Source organism: Solanum lycopersicum, chromosome 8 (genome assembly GCF_036512215.1).
Source record: "Solanum lycopersicum chromosome 8, SLM_r2.1".
Classification (NCBI taxonomy): domain Eukaryota; kingdom Viridiplantae; phylum Streptophyta; class Magnoliopsida; order Solanales; family Solanaceae; genus Solanum; species Solanum lycopersicum.
The window spans coordinates 59,676,204-59,696,231 of NC_090807.1; the positions used below are offsets into that span (position 1 = coordinate 59,676,204).

Genomic DNA, 20,028 nt, shown 5'->3' on the forward strand with positions numbered 1-20,028 from the left:
TCTCTTGACTGGTGCCAACAAGGTGTTTGCTGGTAGACTTCCCCTTTACTTGTTTCCATCCCTCATCATTCACTATATGGGTTACAACCTCTGGTCCTGCTTCAGTCCCAACAGCTGGCTGATCTTGTTTATTTATCCATATCTGCTGATTTTTCTTACTCCTACTTTTTGTCTGCTTTGGTTTATTCTGTTTAAGGTCCTGTTTATGTGGTTTAACATTGCAAATAGGTCCAGTTTGGCAGCAAGATTGACAGTATTGCAGACACCATTCACACTCAATAGCTTGATCAAACACTTCCCCGTAAAAAAATTATTTCGTATACGGGCTAAAAGGAAAGTAAGATAAATAAATTATAAGGGAGGGAGTAAGTGAGTGGAAGAAAATGCATAGCATGGAAGACTCATGAAGGAATTATTTCTTTGCCGTGATACTTTTAGTCTGATATGTTGTCAGTAAGATTTTTTTCTAATCCGGATATTTGTGTTGCTGCTTTCTCCAAACTCGTTGATGATTAACTGCGTGCATGTTTAACTATTCAAAAACAAAGGGAAACATTTGATGCTCAGATTCTAGCTTCTTCTGTTTTCGCTATTAATAATTTATCTTACTGGGAACTAGTCATATATGCATTCAAGTAGATTTTGATTCTTGAATCTGATTGATCTTCCATGTTGTTTGGTCGTTTCTTAGGTTGCACATTGCCGATTTCCTGGTTAGAGCCACCTTAGTATATCAGCAATGGTATGTTCTACTGTCATCTTATTTATTATTTATTGGTATAATGTTTTCCAGGATATGCTTGCCGATCCATTCTTCCTTGAATTTGATTATCATTGTTTGGTTGGGTTGTTGGGTTTTCTTTAATTGTTTAGCTGGTTTATAGAAGTCTTTAAAATCTTTTAATAATGTTTGGATCTTTGATTTTTAATTCTTCAACCAATATCAAATTGATACACTGTTTCATTATGGAGGGAGGAGGGAAACGTTGATGTATGTTTTGGGACTCAAAATGTTAGTCACCACCTTTGTGCTTAATGAAATGACTCTTAGGTTTTTGTAGACATGATTCCTTATCTCCTATAACTGTCCTTCTAAAAGATATAAATCTGGATGATATTCAACTCAAGCTTTTGGTAGTGGTAAGAGCGCAATGCTGGATGTGCGGGTTTCTCTGCTCTTTTGGTATACTCTAGTTGTATTGATCTCCCAATACTGATCAAATCATTTACATTATAATTAGCAAATGGAGCAAAATGAGAAAAAATATCATGGTGGGGGATTTTTAGGGGTGGAGATTAGCTGACAAAAACACAAAAAAGACTTTATCCCAGACTTGTTGTATCTGAATCCTTAACTATTGTTTTGCTAAGCAAACAGTAGACCTAATGTAAACTTTTCAACATGACTAAACTGTAATTTCAACTAGTTATGCTCTAATTAATTTTGCTAAATATGCATAAATTCCAAGAGATTGTAGGTTTACCTCTTTCTCTTAACACATTCTGATTATAGTTTCACATTTATAGATTAGTGCATCAGAGATCAACATAGGACATGATTAAACCTTCTCAAACGACCTTCTCTCCTTTTATCCTCTACGGGTGTTACTTGTCCCTTCTGCTGCACACGAACATTTCTAGTCTTGTCTGATTTTGTATATCCACAAAGTTCTGAATAAGTGTGATTTAGTCCTTTGTTTTGCAGTGTTCCAGTTAATCTTTTAAGGGTAGTCACTGTTTAGTTCAAATATGGCTAATGTGATTGAGGTCAATGAAAAATGAATTATTTAGTTCAGCATCTAGTTTTTACCTCTAAGCTTTTCAAAGTATTTGTCTCCAGTATGCTTTCGTTCCTTCTGCCATTGTTAATTATGTTTCCGTTACTTAGCTAGGTTGCACTGGCAACCATATTTGATGGCTAAGTAAAAATAGTTTAATGAATAATCATGTGACCTCCCCTCTGCCCCCTAGACAAAGTATTGTTGAGGATTCATATTAATTGACTAGTTTTACATTGGCTATTGCACCCCTCCTCTTTTGCCCGAGCTCCCCCAGGCAGAGTAATCCCCCTCGTAAACAAAGTAAAATCATAAAGTTTGAAACTCTTTCACCAACACGGTTCTTACTTGAAATGGTATCTTATTTTGGCAACTATACAATCATGATGTTGATCTTGAGACAGGCTGCAAAAATTCTTGCTAATTTAATTGTAATGGGCTCTTCTATATTGGCAAGGGCTTTTGTTCAAGCATATCGTCAGGCATTGTCTAGTAAGTATCTTCTGAATTCATGTTCCTGTTCTTTTGAAAATAATTAATCTGAGTCGTTCTGTTCTGCATCATAAGTATTTTGGGGGCTGTTGGGATGTTTGGTTTGTTTTGTTTTCTCTTGCTTCCATGCACATCTTGCACACTTTGTACTTACTCTATCCTGATGGCAGATGCCTCGAAGAATGGTGTTGCTCAAGAAGCAGTGCAGAATATAAAAGCAGCTAGCAAAACCATGACGGAAGCAGAGGCAAGACAGATTCTTGGTGTCACAGAGGATTCATCTTGGAAAAAAATTGTGCAGGTTTGTTTAAGTGTTTGCCATTATCTTGTGACACATTAATACATTGCATCTCATTTTTCTTGCAGAATTATGAGAGCTTGTTTGAGCGAAATGCTAAAAACGAGAGTTTTTACCTTCAATCAAATGTACTTTTACAAACTTAAAGAACCAGAAACAAAATAAGAAAATTAGTGCTGATGTTTAGTCTATATTCTTGCTTGGTGATAGCAGTTGAAGTTTCTGTTTAAGAACTTCAATGTGGTGGTGAGTGTGTTAGAGACATCACAAACAACACAACACACTCACACCATTTTGTAGTATGAATGTGTACAAAGGGATCAATTTATTGAGTAGCTTACAAGAAAAGAAGTTGAAAAAACCCGATAACATTTTCGACCATTATATTAAATTGTTTTCATTATTCAAGCATCTTATATGTTACCTTGCATTGTTTTGATGATAAAGTATCGTGATGCATAAAATTCATTGTAGTTTAAAAGGCAAGGCAAATGCCTCTTATACGAGCTTATTTTTTGTTGGAAACTATATGTATCGTCACAAAGGAGCAAATAGTTCGAAAATACATGTAGAAAATGACAAATTCGTACTAACTCCAATAGTTTATATCAAATCAATAAAGGTCTTTCGCTTATCAAATCTCCTAATCGTGGTAAATTTATATGATTTAATATAAATATCACGTGCGAGTAAGTTTTTATCAATTAAAACTTAAATTACCTATGACATAACAAAAAAAAATTTAGACACAACATCATATCTAATACTGATAGAAAAGTATTAGCCAATTTAAATTCCTTTTTCATCCCAGCTTGCCAAACTCCCACAAATTGGGAACCTTTATAAAAAAATAATTATGCAATAATCTGTAGCACTATAATAATGCGTGAGATCACAAAGAATTGTAGTTCTGAACTGTTTTATTTCACTTTCTTTTGTGGTAATTGGTTACAAAAATATCAGGAAAAATTACATATTCACACATTGTGATGAACTTGCAAGTCAATAAAATTAAATGTATGATAATTGGGGCAAAATTATAAGAAAAAATATATGTCAAATAGGTCAAAGAGATTGGGTCTACCACGTAAATCTCGAAAAAGTAAGCAAGTTTACAAAAAGAATCGCCACAAAAGATGCTCGAGAAAAAATCTACGGCCATTTGAAGTTTCACGAAATGTGACTTTAAAGAAGTACTTGTGAAAATTTGAACTTCAAATGAACATAAAACGCGCATTCGATGTTCGATCGAGCCGATTTTTTTTCCAACTTGATTATTTTTTTGATATCTATGGGAAAAAACACCACGCACTGCCATAGGACTTATAGTTTTACATTTATGGATTTTTGACCATATATAGGGCAAAATTATAAGGAAATATCAAAAGTCAAATCGGTCAAAGGAATTGGGTGTACCGCATAGATCTCAAAAAATAAGCAAGTTTTAAAAAAGAATCTCCCAAAAAGATGCTCGAGGAAAAATCTACGACTATTTGAAGTTTCACGAAATGTAACTTTAAAGGGGTATTTTTAAAAATTTAAACTTCAAACGGACATAAAACTCGCATCCGATGTCAGTTCGAGCTGATTTTTTTTTCAACATGATTATTTTTTTTATATCTACGCAAAAAAATAACACGCACTGCAATAGGACTTCTAATTTTACGTTTATCGGTTTTTGACCATATATAGGTCAAAATTATAATGAAAAATCGAAAGTCAAATCGGTCAAAGGGATTAGGTCTACCGCGTAAATCTAAAAAAAACAAGCAAGTTTTGAAAAAGAATCGCCCCCAAAAGATGCTCGAGTAAAAATCTACGGTCATTTGAAGTTTCACGAAATGTGATTTTAAAGGAGTACTAGTGAAAATTTGAACTTCAAACGGACATAAAACTCGCATTCGATGTCCGTTCGAGCTGATTTTTTTTCAAACATGATTATTTTTTTGATATCTATGCGAAAAAAATACCACGCACTGTCATGGACTTATAGTTTTACGTTTATCAATTTTTGACCATATATAGGGCAAAATTATAATGAAAAATCGAAAGTCAAATCGGTCAAAGGAATTAGGTCTACCGCGTATATCTCAAAAAAATAAGCAAGTTTTAAAAAAGAATCGCCCCCAAAAGATGCTCGAGGAAAAATCTACGGCCATTTGAACTTTCACGAAATGTGAATTTAAAGGAGTACTAGTGAAAATTTGAATTTCAAACGGACATAAAACGCGCATCCGATGTCCGATCGAGCCGATTTTTTCAACCTGATTATCTTTTTGATATCTACACGAAAAATACCACGCACTGCCATAGGACTTATAGTTTATCTTTATTAGTTTTTGACCATACATAGGGCAAAATTATAAGGAAAAAAAGGAATGGAAAATCGGTCAAAGGGATTAGGTCTGCTGCGTAGATATCAAAAAAATAAGCAAGTTTAAAAAAAGAATCGCCCCAAAAAGATGCTCGAGGAAAAAATCTACGGCCATTTGAAGTTTCACATAATGTGACTTTAAAGAGGTACTTGTGAAAATTTAAACTTCAAACGGATATAAAACGCGCATCCGAAGTCCGATCGAGTCAGTTTTTTTCCAACTTGATTAGTCTTTCGATATCTATGCAAAAAAAATATCACGCACTTCCATAGGACTTATAGTTTTACGTTTATCGGTTTTTGACCATATATAGGGCAAAATTATAAAGAAAAATCAAAAGTCAAATCGGTCAAAGGGATTGGGTCCAATGTGTAGATCTCAAAAAAATAAGCAAGTTTAAAAAAAATCGCCCCAAAAAGATGCCCAACTAAAAATCTACGGCCATTTGAAGTTTCACGAAATGTGACTTTAAAGGATTACTTGTGAAAAATTGAACTTTAAACAGACATGAAACGTGCATTCCATGTCCGATCGAGCCAATTTTTTTCCAACCTGATTATTTTGTCGATATCTATGCGAAACAACCCCACGCATTTCCAAAGGACTTATAGTTTTACGTTTATCGGTTTTTGACCATAAATAGGGCAAAATTATAAGGAAAAAACGAAGTCAAATAGATCAAAGGGATTGGGTCTACCATATAGATCTAAAAAAAATAAGCAAGTTTAAAAGAAGAATCGCTTCTAAAAATTATCGGTCATTTTAAGTTTCACCAAATGTAAGGTAAAAGGGGTACTTGTGAATTTTTGAACTTCAAACGGACATAATGGTGCCTCCGATGTCCGATCGAGGTAATTTTTTTATCAATTTGCTTATTTTTCGATATCTATGCGAAAAAATATCACACACTAAGATAAGATTTATAGTTTAAATTTATTAGTTTTTGACTATATATAGGGTTAAATTATAAGAAAATAATGAATGTCAAATCGGATAAGGGGATTAAATTTATCACGTAGATCTTGAAAAAATAAGCAACTTTGAAAAAGAATCGCCCCTAAAAGATATTTAAATTTTCACCAAATGTAACGTAAAAGGAGTAGTTGTGAATTTTTGAAATTCAAACAAACATAAATCGTGTCTCCAATGTCCGATCGAGGCGATTTTTTTATTCAATCTGCTTATTTTTTCAATATCTACGCGAAAATATACCACACCTTGATATAAGATTACGGTTTCACATTTAATGATTTTGGATCAAATATATGGTAAAATTATAGGAAACAGTGAAAGTCAAATCGGATAAGAGAATTGAGTTTACCACGTAGATAAAAATAAGCAACTTTAAAAAATTGCCTCTAAAAGATATTCGAGGCAAAAAGCCTTTAAAAGATATTCGAGGCGAAAGTTACGGTCATTCAAGTTTCACCAAATGTAAGGTAAAAGGGGTAGTTGTGAATTTTTGAACTAAAAATCGTGTCTCCAATGTCCGATCGAGGTGATTTTTTTCAATCTGCTTATTTTTATATATCTACACGAAAAAACACCACACACTGAGATAGAATTTATAGTTTAATATTTATCGATTTTTGACCAAATATAGGGTAATATTATAAGAAAAAAGTTAAAGTCAAATCGGATAAGGGAATTGAATTTACCAGTAGATGTAGAAAAAATAAGCAACTTTAAAAAAAGAATCGCCTTTAAAAGATATTTGCAGCAAAAGATACCATCATTTGAAGTTTCACCAAATGTAACGTAAAAGCGGTAGTTGTGAATTTTTGAATTTCAAACGGACAAAAGTCGTGCCTCCGTTGTCCGATTGAGGTGATTTTCTTTTCAACCTGCTTATTTTTTCGATATCTACGCTAAAAAATACTACACACCGAGTTAGGATTTATAGTTTTACATTTATCGATTTTTGATCACATATATAGGGTAAAATTATAAGGAAAAAAGGAAAGTTAAATAGGATAAGGGAATTAAGTTTACCACGTAGATCTCAAACAAATAAGCAACTTTTAAAAAAAGAATTGCCTTTATTTAAAAGATATTCGAGGCAAAAGTTACAGTCATTTGAAGTTTCACCAAATACCAAATGTAACGTAAAAGGTAGATGTGAATTTTGAATCTTCAAGTGGACATAAATCGTGCGTCCGATGTCCGATCGAGACAATTTTTTTTTATTGAATATGCATATTTTTTCGATATCTACTCGAGAAAATGGTTTTTGACCATATATAGGGTAAAACTATAAGGAAAAAATGAAAGTAAAATCGGACAAGGGAATTGAGTTTACCATGTAGATCTCTAAAAAATAAGCAACTTTAAAAAAAGAATAGACTCTAAAAGATATTCGAGGCAAAAGTTACGTTCATTTGAAGTTTCACCAAATGTAACGTAAAAAGGGTAGTTGTGAATTTTTGAACTTCAAACGTATATAAATCGTGCCTCCGATGTTTGATTGAGGCAATTTTTTTAATCTTTTTATTTTTTTCGATATCTACGCAAAAAACACCACATATGATTTATAGTTTTACACTTATCAGTTTTTGACCAAATATAGGATAAAATTTTAAGAAAAAAATGAAAGTCAAATCGGATAAGGGAATTGAGTTTACCACATAGATATCGAAAAAATAAGCAATTTTAAAAAATAATCGTCTCTAAAAGATATTCAAGTCAAAAGTTACGGTCATGAAGTGTCACCTCATATAACGTAAAAGGGATAGTTGTGAATTTTTGAACTTCAAACGGGCATAAATCATGCCTCCGATGTCCGATTGAGACGATTTTTTTTTTCAATCTGCTTATATTTTTGATATCTATGCGAACAAACTTTACATAAGATTTATAGTTTTACATTTATCGGTTTTTGATCATATATAAGGAAAAAATGAAAGTAAAATCGGATAAGGAAATTGGGTTTACCATGTAGATTTCAAAAAAATACGCAATTAAAAAAAAATCATCTCTAAAAGATATTCTCTTAAAAAAAATAAGGTTATAATTTGAGTCATCAAGGAAGCAAAAAGAGAAAAAAAGACTTAGATCCCAGACTTGTTGGATCTGAATCTTTGCACAATATGGACCCGTCCAATTCGAATACTCAACAATTTAAGTTATCCATCACTAGAGTTGCACATTTTCTATTAATATGCAAAACATTAACAAGCTCTAAGCAAACATTAGACCTAATGTCAACTTCCCAACATGACTAAACTATAATTTCAACTAGTTATGCTAAATATGCATAAATTCCAAGAGATTGTAGGTTTACCTCTTTCTCTTAACACATTCTGATTATAGTTTCACATTCATGGATTAGTGCATCAGAGGTCAACATAGGACATGATTAAACTTTCTCAAACGACCTTTTCTCATTTTATCCTTTGTTGTACATGAACATTTCTAGTCTTGTCTGATTTTGTATTTCCACAAAGTTCGGAACAAGTGTGATTTAGTCCTTTGTTTTGCATAGTTCAAATGTGGCTAATGTGATTGAGGTCAATGAAAAATGAATTATTTTACCTCGAAGAGCTAGCAAAACCATGATGGAAGCAGAGGCAAGACAGTTCATCATGGGAAGAAATTATGCAGGTTTGTTTAAGTGTTTGCCATTATCTTGTGACACATTTTTCTTACAGAAGTATGAGAACTTGTTTGAGCGAAAAGCTAAAAACGGGAGTTTTTACCTCCAATCAAATGTACATAACAAACTTAAAGAACCAGAAACAAAATAAGAAAATTAGTGCTGATGTTTAGTGTATATTCTTGCTGCAAATGATGACTTACCTAGTTGTCAATGAAACTAAATTTAATCCAGAATCTACATCTACGGACATTATGTCGTACTACCATTGCAAATATGCAGCTGTTTTGTTGCCAGGATCACCATAAACAGCATCCATGTTAGCTTCCATTAGTTTCTTCATGAGTAAACTAGCCTTCTCTCAAGCTCTCACTGACCCTCTAACCGAGTGATCAGCTAGTACAGACGAAAACTCAGGCAGCCTCAAAGCATCTCGTATGCATCCCTCACTTCCATCGAATAAACAGAGTAAAATATCAGCAGCTCCCTCTTTACTCAACATACATTTCCCCTTCAAAATTTCGATTAGTAATGCTACGATTTTATCCATCTCTTTCAAAGCAGTTAGTCCCTCTTCAAACCTCGCCAGCAAGCATAGTATCGCCAAACTACATAGGAGTTGAATAATAGTTGATGATGGAGACATCGATAAGCTGAGAAAGGTAGAAACAACACCATTTGTTTGCATTAACAAGTTTTGATTTTGAGGACTCACCTTTGTGATTGAAACCGAAGTTAGCAGAGCTTTCTGCTGATTCTCATGAGATTCAGATTGCAATTCAGAGAGGCATTCAGCAATCGCCTCGCCATTTTTGGGACCATTATGACATCAATTTAACTATATAATTACAATTTTTCGGCCGGCCTTCAAATCATTGGATTCTCAACAAACAAAAAAACAGTTTGCACAAGCAACCAAATACAATCAGTCTCTGCTAATTAAATGTATATTTTCCATATGGCTGGCAAATTGACTTCGATGATAACATAGTTAATTTAATCAGATAAATAGTCATGCAGTCTGAAAATCATAATAAATTTACAAATCCAAAGAGAACAGGACAACAAACAATTCACAACCAAGAATGTAAGTTAATGAATCACCAATATACCAACCTAAACTCAAACCTGAGACCTCATGAGTCATGATTCTTAACTCACTTCATTGATCACCGGGTCATACCCTTGGGCCTCGGTGAACCTCCGACCACATAAATTCAAATGAATAGTTTGCAATTTATCCTATTTCACTTATATGTTCCTCAGTTGAGAATTAAAGCAACAACATTACAATGATGAATGTAAATAAATATCACAACCTTGAAACAGAACAGTTAAAGAATGACCAAAGTCCCATATCGGTGGTTAATGAGATGGGTGGACTTCCTTATGAGGTTTGGACAATCCTTGTTCCTTTAAGATAGCTTTTGAGGTGTAAGTTAGACGTTAGACCTAATTTAACATGATATCAGGCAGGTCCTATCTCACCCGATGTTTGGGGTGTGAGTTAGGCCTAAGTCATATTCAACAAAGACATATAATCAAATGTAAATAGTCAAGGTACTGCGGACTGCAGTAGTATGAGCTAATATAACATTTGAAGCTCTAACTAAAAATAAAAGAACATTTGAAGTTGGCATGAAATTGTAAATGATGACTTTGTCCTTTCATATTGATCTTACATATACAATCTCCATTATAATTAGGGAAAATCACATAAATCTTGAAATTACATCCTATCTCAAAAGTTTCTCTAATTGCGAAAATTTCTTATATCCCATCACTTGTGGATCATTGCTTTGTGATCGGTCACACAGGTTATTAAGAAGAGAAACCATAGATTTCTATCATTTATCTATCAGTATGGGAACCTCCAAGAAATGCATGTTCTAACACTTGTATACCAGTATTTTCCTGAAGTATCAACAAATTATACTTCATAAATGATATGTTCTTCAATGAGGGAATGCAGTAGTTCCCCTCAGCTTTTCTTCTGTCTCTATATCTCTGCGGAACAACTTAGAAATAGATAGTAGCCTCAGGAATATCTGAGAAATATTCACCAAGTGTAGGATGTTCACCCACCAATAGGGAACGTAAGCTGGGTTTAGACCGGCGTGAGACAAATTAGTTTTACTCTACTGATGACAGTGTCGCATAGTAATTCAACCTAGTACGAGAGGAACCGTTGATTCACACAATAGGCCATCGCGCTTGGTTGAAAAGCCAGTGGCGCGAAGCTACCGTGTGCTGGATTATGACGGAACGCCTCTAAGTCAAAATCCGATATGAAATTACACATCCACCAATTATTTTTGTACACGAATGCACACTGGTAGCTAGAAACAAAATCACATTTAGTCACGCCCCGAGGACCCTCCCCCTACCCTACCCCACCCCCCGAGAGTCCTAAGGGCGCACTCCTCAAGGACCCCCCTACTCCACCCCCCGAGAGTCCTCAGTGCACACGCCCCGAGGACCCTCCCTACCCCCGAGAGTCCTCGGTGCGCATGCCCCGAGGACCCTCCCTACCCCCCCCCCCCCCCACCTCGAGAGTCCTCAGGGCGCACGCCCCGAGGCCTCCCCTCTACCCCCCCCCCCCCCCTACTCGAAATAATTTGGGAACTACATATTCATAACAGAGTAAGTGATACACACTCTTTTGAAATCACCTCATCAGTGATGGAGTTAAGATTAGTAATAAATGTTTAAAATCTAAAAAACTAAACATGTGAATTATGAATTAATTGAAAGTGGTTCGACATCTATTAATGCGGATAAACCCCTAACATACTATTGGCTCCGCCTCTGCTTAAGATATGAAATAAATTTATTTTTAGGCTTAGCGATTTCACCCTTCCATCCAATTACAAATTCATTAAGAAATTAGAACTGACCAAAGTTAAATCTCAATCTCCATTTTTCTAGAAAGCGGGCATTTGGCTCCTAAATATCTCTACTATTCATATTTGAGTTTAATAATGTCCACTTTTATTATAATAGATAAAAAATTTTAAATACGTGGCTATCATCTATTGATACATTTTAATTTATGTAAGTTAATCAACAAACCCATTATACTCGATTCAAATTAACTGAATTCAACCAATTAAATCAAATACAATAAAAAGAAAAAAAAAGTGATAATTGATTACAAAAATATTAGCCAATTTAAATTCCTAAATACATTAAAATCCAATTTTTTTTTAGATACAACATGATATCTAATACTGATAGAAGAGTGAGTATTAGCCAATTTAAATTCCATTTTCATCCTAACTTGTCCCACAAATTGGGAACTTTTATAAAAATAATAATTATGCAATGATATGTAAGACTATAATAATGCGTAAGATCTCAAAAAATTGTAGTTCTAAACTGTTTTATTTCACTTTCTTTCGTGGTAATTGACTACAAAAATATCATGAAAAATTACATATTGACACATTGCGATGAACTTCCAAGTCAATAAAACTAAATGTATGATAATTAGTCGAGATGAATCTGACAAGTTCAAAAACTGAGAACTTCACCATCTTCATCATTTGGAAAGGTAACACATTTGAAAACTTTGCATTTTGTGCACAATAAGTATCCCACCTGCGCGGTAACATCAAGAAAAAACTTATTGAGATTATCTTCCATCGAAAAATAATAGAATGTGAGATGATTACAATTCCTAGAAATTAATATAGGAATATAGTAAAAAAAAAACTTACAGCTCTACATGATGGACACCGACGATAAATTTTGTTAGTCTCAGATTTCACATTGGTCTTCTGACCTTTACAAAAATCACAGAGCAGCCACCCAGTGCCACCACAAGGTTCACATAAGACTCCTTCCTCAACCTTTCAATTGAAAACAGACGGATAATGAGTTTGAAAACAGCACACCGTCTCAGTAAGCAAGAAACAGAACACATATGTTGCATGAGGCAAGATGTAAAGATTCAGTATCTTAAATCGAAGAGCAGATAATATTAATAGAAGAAGAAGTATCTCCACTTAGAACGAGGTGGTTAAACCAATGCAGATCTAAACTATCTACCAAAAGGGGTCATTGTAAAACGGAAAAGAAATACATGAGAAGACAAACTGATCAGGATAGTAATGACATATCAGAAATTTTAGACTATAATTAACCAGTTGATCTCACCATGTTAGTCGAGATACCAGCAACACTCATGTTAACATGGTCCAAATAGAAACAGATTACATTATCGTATCAAGATTATGGAATGAAAGGGGGCTCCGTGGAGTATTTTGTTGACGTCCTCCTATCACAGTTTATTAAGAAGAGAGACCAGAGATTTCTATCATCTATCAGTATGGGAACCTCCAAGAAATGCTTGTTCTTTTCACCAAGTTCACAGCAAAGGGCCATCCTTACAGTTGAAGATTTGAAGAGAAGGAAGATCGCATATATGCATTGCCAGGCTGCAACATGATTGTGGTGGACGGTGTTGTATCTGTTTGGGGAACACTGAACAATGCTAGCTATAGTTTGGGATATGGTGTTTAGGTGGACTTCAGAAGAAGGAAAAGAAGGCGCAGAGCATAAAATGTGGTTCCTATGTGGGTACTTTAAGACTAGGAAATGATTTCGTGGGGGGGGGGGGGGGTTAAACTTTTGGTGCAATATAACAATATAGCTGACTGGCTGTTCATTTTCAGAGAGTGATATTATAGATGTTTTATATCTTTACAACACTTGTATACCAGGATTTTCCTGAAGTATCAACAAATTATTATAATTCATAAAAGATATGGTCTAACAGAAGGCTATTTCCTAACTAGACTGAGGCATATGTTCCTTAGAAATTTAGAGGAACCTTATGAGGTATTCATGTTATACCCACACCAAAGTTAGAACATCCGGTAAATTAATTGTGCAGTAAAAGTTAATGTGAAACGAAATTCAATGAGGGAATGCAGAAGTTCCCCACAATTTCTTCTGTCTTTGTATCTCCGCGGAACAACTTAAAAATAGATAGCCTCCTGACTAGCAGAGATAAATTCAACTTAAAGAATAGCTAGGGCAAAGTGAAAACATGAACCAGTAAGATATGACAGATAGAAATTACACATTCACCAACTATTTTGTACACGGGGCGAGGCAAGCACTGCTAATGAGAATGAAAGAATTCACTTTGTGATGTAATCATCTAGCAGTACATGAAAAGTCCATAGAATTAGATAAACTACTTTCTACAACTTTGTAGAAAGCTGCAATTATTTAGTAAGCATAACATAATTGGAGTGTAAAAAAGATATTTCATGTATTTACTAGCAACAAAATCACATCTACTTTAATACATTCGTGTCAAAATTGTTAGAAACCAGTTATCAGGAGCAGGTGGAGTCATCCATGAGAGACCTGTCTACGTCTCATTCCAAGACCATTACTTGGAGATCAATGGACAAAAAGCCCAAAACTACTCGCGAAAATATTGGCAGTGGGATGAACCCAGCTAGGCTGATCCTAAACTGTTAAAAATGATCAGGACAGATAGAGAAGCTGATAACGAAAGTGCAGGATTGGAAAAGTGAGTGAAGGAAGAAGACGAGGGTGGAGGAGAGGAAATATGATCAGATCTATCTCCACCAATAGAGTTGATATTGGAACAGCAAAACATGATAATGTGGATGCTTGTTCATGATATCAGAGACCTCAACATGTAGGTGGCACGATCATTCAGAGGTGGATAATAACTCTACCACAAAGTAAAAATAAAAAAGTACAGGTTTGGTTAGAGATGTAGCAGTTACACAAACGAAGAAAAAGAGTAAGATGACTATGGCATTACATTGCAGGTGAGCTGCAAGCACATCAGAGTAGGATGGAGTACATTGTCTACCAAATCCCATATCTAGAAGGATTGAATTCTTCATGAATCAATAATTGCAGTAGTTCATTCCCCTGGTGTTAAATGTATGTGTTCTTAAGTCATGTGTGTATTGTGTTTGACATGTATATATCTTCTCTTTTTGCTATCTTATTTCTCCAAGTCTCTTCCTATATGACATTCAACTTTCTCTCTCATCCAAAAGTTCAGATTGTTAGTTAGGGTATACTTTAATACACTACTTAACTATATGCTTTTAACATTTGGATGGAAAAATTTTGGTGACGTCCTCCTACCACAGTGTATAAAGAAGAGAGACCACAGATTTTTATCATCTAGTATGGTCTCCTGAGATCTGAGAAATGCATGTTCTTTTCACCTAGTTCACAGCAAAGGGACCATCCTTACAGTTGAAGATTTGAAGAAAAGGAAGATAGCATATATGCGTTGCCAGGCTGCAACATGATTGTGGTGGGCAGTGTTGTATCTGTTTGGAGAACACTGAACAATGCTAGCTATAGTTTCGGATATGGTGTTTAGGTGGACTTCAGAAGAAGGAAAGAAGGCGCAGAGCATAAAATGTGGTTCCGATGTGGGTACTTTAGAAGGAAAAAAAGATGAAATTTTTTGTATGGAGTATGAAATGATTTCGTAGGTGGGGGCATGTCTTCATTCTTAGTTAACTTTTGGTGCAACCTTAAGCTTTCTAACAATATAGCTGACTGGCTGTTTATTTTCAGAGAGAATTTTTTTTATAGGTGTTCTATTTCTTTACAACACTTGTATACCAGGATGTTCCTGAAGTATCAACAAATTATTACTTCATAAAAGACATGGTCCAATAGAAGCCTACTTCCTAACTAGACTGAGGCATATGTGCCCCAGAAATATAGAGGAACTACATGTTATACCCACAACAAAATTAGAACATCCTGGTAAATTAACTGTGCAGTAAAAGGTAATCTGAATCGAAATTCAATGAGGGAATGTAGAAGTTTCCCTCAGTTTCTTCTATATCTAGAACTCCGCCGTACAACTTCGAAATAGATAGTAGCCTCGGATTCAGGAATAGCTGAGAAATAATCAACTTAAAGAATAGCTAGGGCAAAGTGAAAACATGAACCAGTAAGATGTGACAGATGGAAATATTCACCAATTATTTTGTCAAGGAATGCACAAGGGGAGCTAGAGCCGAGTCAGTTACTGCTAATGAGAATGAAAGAATGCAACTTTGTGACGTAATCTTCTAGCAGTACATGAAAAGTCCATACAATTAGATAAAGTACTTTCTACAATTTTGTAGAGAACTGCAATTATTTAGTAAGCATAACATAATTGGAGTGTAAAAAAAGATTCTTCATGTTTTTACCAGCAACAAAATACGCAAAACACAATTGGAGTGTAAAAAAGATTCTTCATGTATTTACTAGCAAAAAAATCACATATAGGATTAAATGGTGTCCCTACTTTGATACACTAGTGTCAAAATTGTTAGAAACCACTTATCAAGAGCAGGTGGAGTCATCCATGAGAGACCTATCTACTTCACATTCCCAAGACCATTGCTTGGAGATCAATGGACAAATAGCCCTAAACTACTCGCAAAAATCTTGGCACTAAGACGAACCCAGCTAGGCTGATCCTAAATATTTATGAATGAGCATTCTCTGTTATATCAGGAAAGATAGAGAAGCTGATAACAGAATTACAGGATTGAAGAAGTGAGTGAAGGAAGAAGACGAGGGTGGGGGAGAGGAAATATGCTCAGATCTATCTCCACCAGTAGAGTGGATTTCTGAGTAGCAAAACATGATAATGTGGATGCTTGTTCATGATATCGAGACCTCAATATGTAGGAGGCACAATCACTCAGATGTGGATAATAACTCTACCACAAAGTAAAATAAAAAAGAAGTACAGGTTTGGTTAGAGATGTAGCAGTTACACGAACGAAGAAAAAGAGAAAGATGCCTATGGCATTACATTGCAGGTGAGCTGCAAGCACGTCAGAGTAGGATGGAGTACATTGTCTACGGAAATCCTATATCCAGAAGGACCGAATTCTTTATAAATCAACAATTGCAGTAGTTCATTTCCCTGGTGTTAAATATATGTGTTCTTAAGTCATGTGTGTATTGTGTTTGCCATGTATATATCTTCTCTTTTTGCTATGATGCAAATTTTATTTCTCCAAGTCTCTTCCTATGTACTCCCTCTCATCCAAAACTACTAAACTACAATATGCCTTAAATATTTTGATGAAAAAACTTTAATTTATTACCTTCCTCTTTATTCATTTCTCATCCACTCCGCTATTTAACAAAATTCTTCCCAGGCAAATCCATTTTCATACTTAGCATACAGCTTTATCTTCAAATACTGATCTTTAGAGGTAATATCAATAACATTAATTAAATTTCAAATATCATCATTAAGTCAGCCCGGTTCACAAAGCATCCCACATTGCCAGCACAAACATTAGTGGCTGCTTTCATAGCTCGAACCCATTTAAATGCTCCGTAATTGAGCAAGAAAAATTACACATGCTTACACCAGATATGAATTCTGAATACCTGCTGTTCTACCGGAAAACAACGCACGGGGTTGGAGAAACCACGGAAGGATTCAATAGGCACCTTATCCATCTTCTTTACAATTGGAAAGTTCAACTTCACAGTGATGTTAGCAGCTATGAACATAGAAACCGCCATTGTAGCAGCCTGAGCTTAAGTTTTTTCACTTTCACTATCAAGAAACCAACCATAACCACACATTCCTAAACAAATCCATTCCAGACCAAAAACACCTTTTGAAATGAAAAAAAATAAATGTGTGGTATTTTAACCCTCAATTTGAAAATACTACAATATTGCCACTTATTAGAGTTACTAGATTTTGAAAACGTGCGTTGCACGTTTGTTCATTGTAATTACTACAAAATGTATGCATACTTAATAAATTGAATTTCTTAATAGAAAATATATTTATATTGCACGCTACTTAGTATAAATATTCGTAAATTAATTAAATACAGTCACAACATGTATAAATAGTTATTCATAAAATTAAGTAATCAAAAGAGAAAGAGTGTAACACCAAATAAGCTAATGAATTCGAAAATAAAATGAAATAGAGTAGAGTAAAAACAATAAAATAGCTAATGAATTCTAAAACTTTTAAATAACAAAAATTAAAGAAAGAAATAGTTCTATTTTATAATAATAGAGGAACTTCCTCAATAACTAACAAAAGCATAAACAGATCTATCTCTTTTTTATTGCATATGTGATGAACAATTAGATTCATCAATAATTATCCATCAATAATTATACATTAGAATAACAAAGCGTTTCCATCAACAAAAAGTAATTGTGTTGAACAATGTGTCAGTGTAATTACATCCACCAATAATCATTCATCAACAATTATACATCGGAATAACTAAGTGTATGCATTAATATAAAGTGATTTTGAAGATAATCTTTTGGTATTTATAGTTACAAGTTTGGAATTGTAAAAGTCATCTAAAAATTGATTATATACATAACGTCTATGAGAATTAGATTGTTTAAAGTTGAGAATATGTAAAGTTTCTTACTAAAATATAAATATGTGTCATATTAAGATGTATGGTAATTCAAAGGACATTTTTGTTCTTTAATGTTAAAGGATATTTCGGATATAATTTACTGTCTTTTGTTGTTACGAAACACTTCATCTACCAAACTCTATTTTACAATAAAAAAACAAATCAAACATTTCTCCAATTAATCCTACCTAGAAACATAATGGATTAATACCATATAAGTATTATTTAAGTAATATTTTATTAATTATTTCTTTAATAATATTTAAATTAGTAAAAGGGTAGAATCATATTCCTATTTTAAAGTTAAGATCTTCTCACTTATAATAACAATAATAATAATTTCTGAACTCGCCCTCCGCTTGTTTGCTTATATCAGTCAATACCCATTTTTTTTTAAAAAAAAAGTATAAAGATTATTAATAATATTGTTTTATGTTTATAAATTAAAAGGAGTATATACTCTTTAAAATGAGTATAAAGAATCTATGAGATTTTTTATCCAAATACTTTTTTTTCTAGATAGAATAAATAAAATAATAAGTTCTAAATTTAATCAATAAAAACATAAAGTTGCAGAATATAAAAATATTTAGCACTATCGTTTTTCTTCTTCAACGCTTCCTCTTCTTTCGTTATTAGGGGTATTTATTTACAAATATGAAATCACACCATGATTTTACTTTCATACAAGTAGTAAATCATTTATAAATTCTAAAAAAGCACATAAAATATAATGCATGCTAATTTTTGTAGATTTAATTATGAGAAAAAACTAATTACATGAATTATTCAATTCTCTTATCCAATAACCTAGAGTGTTCACTATATGATAATCAACTTGTTATAACAACATTATCATTAAAAGAAGATTTGTACATCAGACATGTAAATGAATTATTTTTTTTTCATTGCCATTATTCAAGAAAAAGTAGTCAATTTACCTTCCTTCAAACGAAAAATTGAATGTAACAAACAATGAAATAAGTAAAAATATGCAACATTGAAATGAAAAATAATACTTATCAAACAACAAATAAATGTCCATGACGCCTTTAACCTTCTTGAAGAATGCATTGAATGCACTGAAATAATTAAATTTTAATTCAGATACTATATTCTCCAAGAATTTACCGTCAATAAATTAACGAAACAACATACAAATTCTTTCTCACACAAGTAGGTTTGTTTTACCTCATGAATGTTGAGCATACTTTTTGTCCAAATAAAAAACTCTCTAGAATTATTTATCACCTGCTGCATTAAAAACATAAATTTTTCGATGAAAAAAATGAAACAAAACATGTAATATTAGTTCTATCTATATACATGTATGTCTAAAATTTATTGATCAAAAGAAACATGAAAAATTTGGAGAAGAATTTTGTGAGATAAATCAGTTCACATTCTATTGTCATGAGAAGACATCAAAATAATGTATTTTGTTGGAAAAATCATGTATATAATTTTATCAATGGAACTCTTCAAATTCTTTAACTTAAAATTAAATAAGAGATGTTTTGAAATTTTTGAACTTCCTTTGTTTTAATGACTATTTATCTTTAATTACATCTTTATTACTTTATTGTTTATTATCTAATTATTTATTAAAAATATTTTTACATTTTAAAAAATAAAAAAATATTTAAGTGAAAGGTAAAATGGTAATTCAACTTTGAGGTTAGAAGCTTCCTACTTATAATAATATATGATATATGATATTGTCCTTCAAGTTTTTAGTTAATAGTTTTTCTATCGTTTATTATACTTTGTGAAATAATAAAGTCAAAAATAGATAAAAGTGAAAATTATACATCTCAATTCTCATGGATGGAATGGAAAATCATTAAGTTTTCTACTTTTATATAGTGCTTATTAATTATTTATAATTCATAAAAATTATAAAATTAAGAATATTTTTATTATTTGGACGAAAATTATAATTTGTCATTTTTTTTCTTTTCGGGAGAAATACAATTGGGAGGAGATAAATATATCTAAACTAGTACAAAACAACATTATTAACTACACTAATAAACATAAAATTATTTAGGTATTA

General features: G+C 33.1%; 2 protein-coding genes across 2 annotated transcripts; one reads left to right on the plus strand and one right to left on the minus strand.

Annotated features, from left to right (window-relative positions):
• Nucleotides 1-2,212: 2,212 nt before the first annotated feature.
• LOC101266962 (mitochondrial import inner membrane translocase subunit PAM16 like 2-like) lies at nt 2,213-2,868 on the plus strand. The gene is made up of 4 exons (XM_069288534.1): nt 2,213-2,270; nt 2,441-2,571; nt 2,637-2,696; nt 2,782-2,868. Exons 1-4 carry the CDS (start codon nt 2,213-2,215, stop codon nt 2,866-2,868), a joined length of 336 nt encoding a protein of 111 aa, XP_069144635.1.
• A 9,024-nt stretch (nt 2,869-11,892) lies between these two features.
• On the minus strand, nt 11,893-17,227 carry LOC101250142 (uncharacterized). The gene is made up of 3 exons (XM_004245264.5): nt 16,957-17,227; nt 12,255-12,386; nt 11,893-12,135 (listed from the first exon to the last, which is right to left on the minus strand). Exons 1-3 carry the CDS (start codon nt 17,092-17,094, stop codon nt 12,049-12,051), a joined length of 357 nt encoding a protein of 118 aa, XP_004245312.1. The 5' UTR covers nt 17,095-17,227; the 3' UTR covers nt 11,893-12,048.
• Nucleotides 17,228-20,028: the final 2,801 nt, after the last annotated feature.

Coding starts and splice junctions, on each gene's coding strand:
- LOC101266962 (XM_069288534.1), top strand. CDS start 2,213: ATGGGCTCTTCTATATTGGCAAGGGCTTTTGTTCAAGCATATCGTCAG. Junction 2,572..2,636: donor CTTGGAAAAAAATTGTGCAG/GTTTGTTTAAGT, acceptor TTTTTCTTGCAG/AATTATGAGAGCTTGTTTGA. Junction 2,697..2,781: donor GTTTTTACCTTCAATCAAAT/GTACTTTTACAA, acceptor TGGTGATAGCAG/TTGAAGTTTCTGTTTAAGAA.
- LOC101250142 (XM_004245264.5), bottom strand. CDS start 17,094: ATGGCGGTTTCTATGTTCATAGCTGCTAACATCACTGTGAAGTTGAAC. Junction 12,387..16,956: donor GTTTTCCGGTAGAACAGCAG/GTATTCAGAATT, acceptor TTCAATTGAAAG/GTTGAGGAAGGAGTCTTATG. Junction 12,136..12,254: donor GGTGTCCATCATGTAGAGCT/GTAAGTTTTTTT, acceptor GTTACCGCGCAG/GTGGGATACTTATTGTGCAC.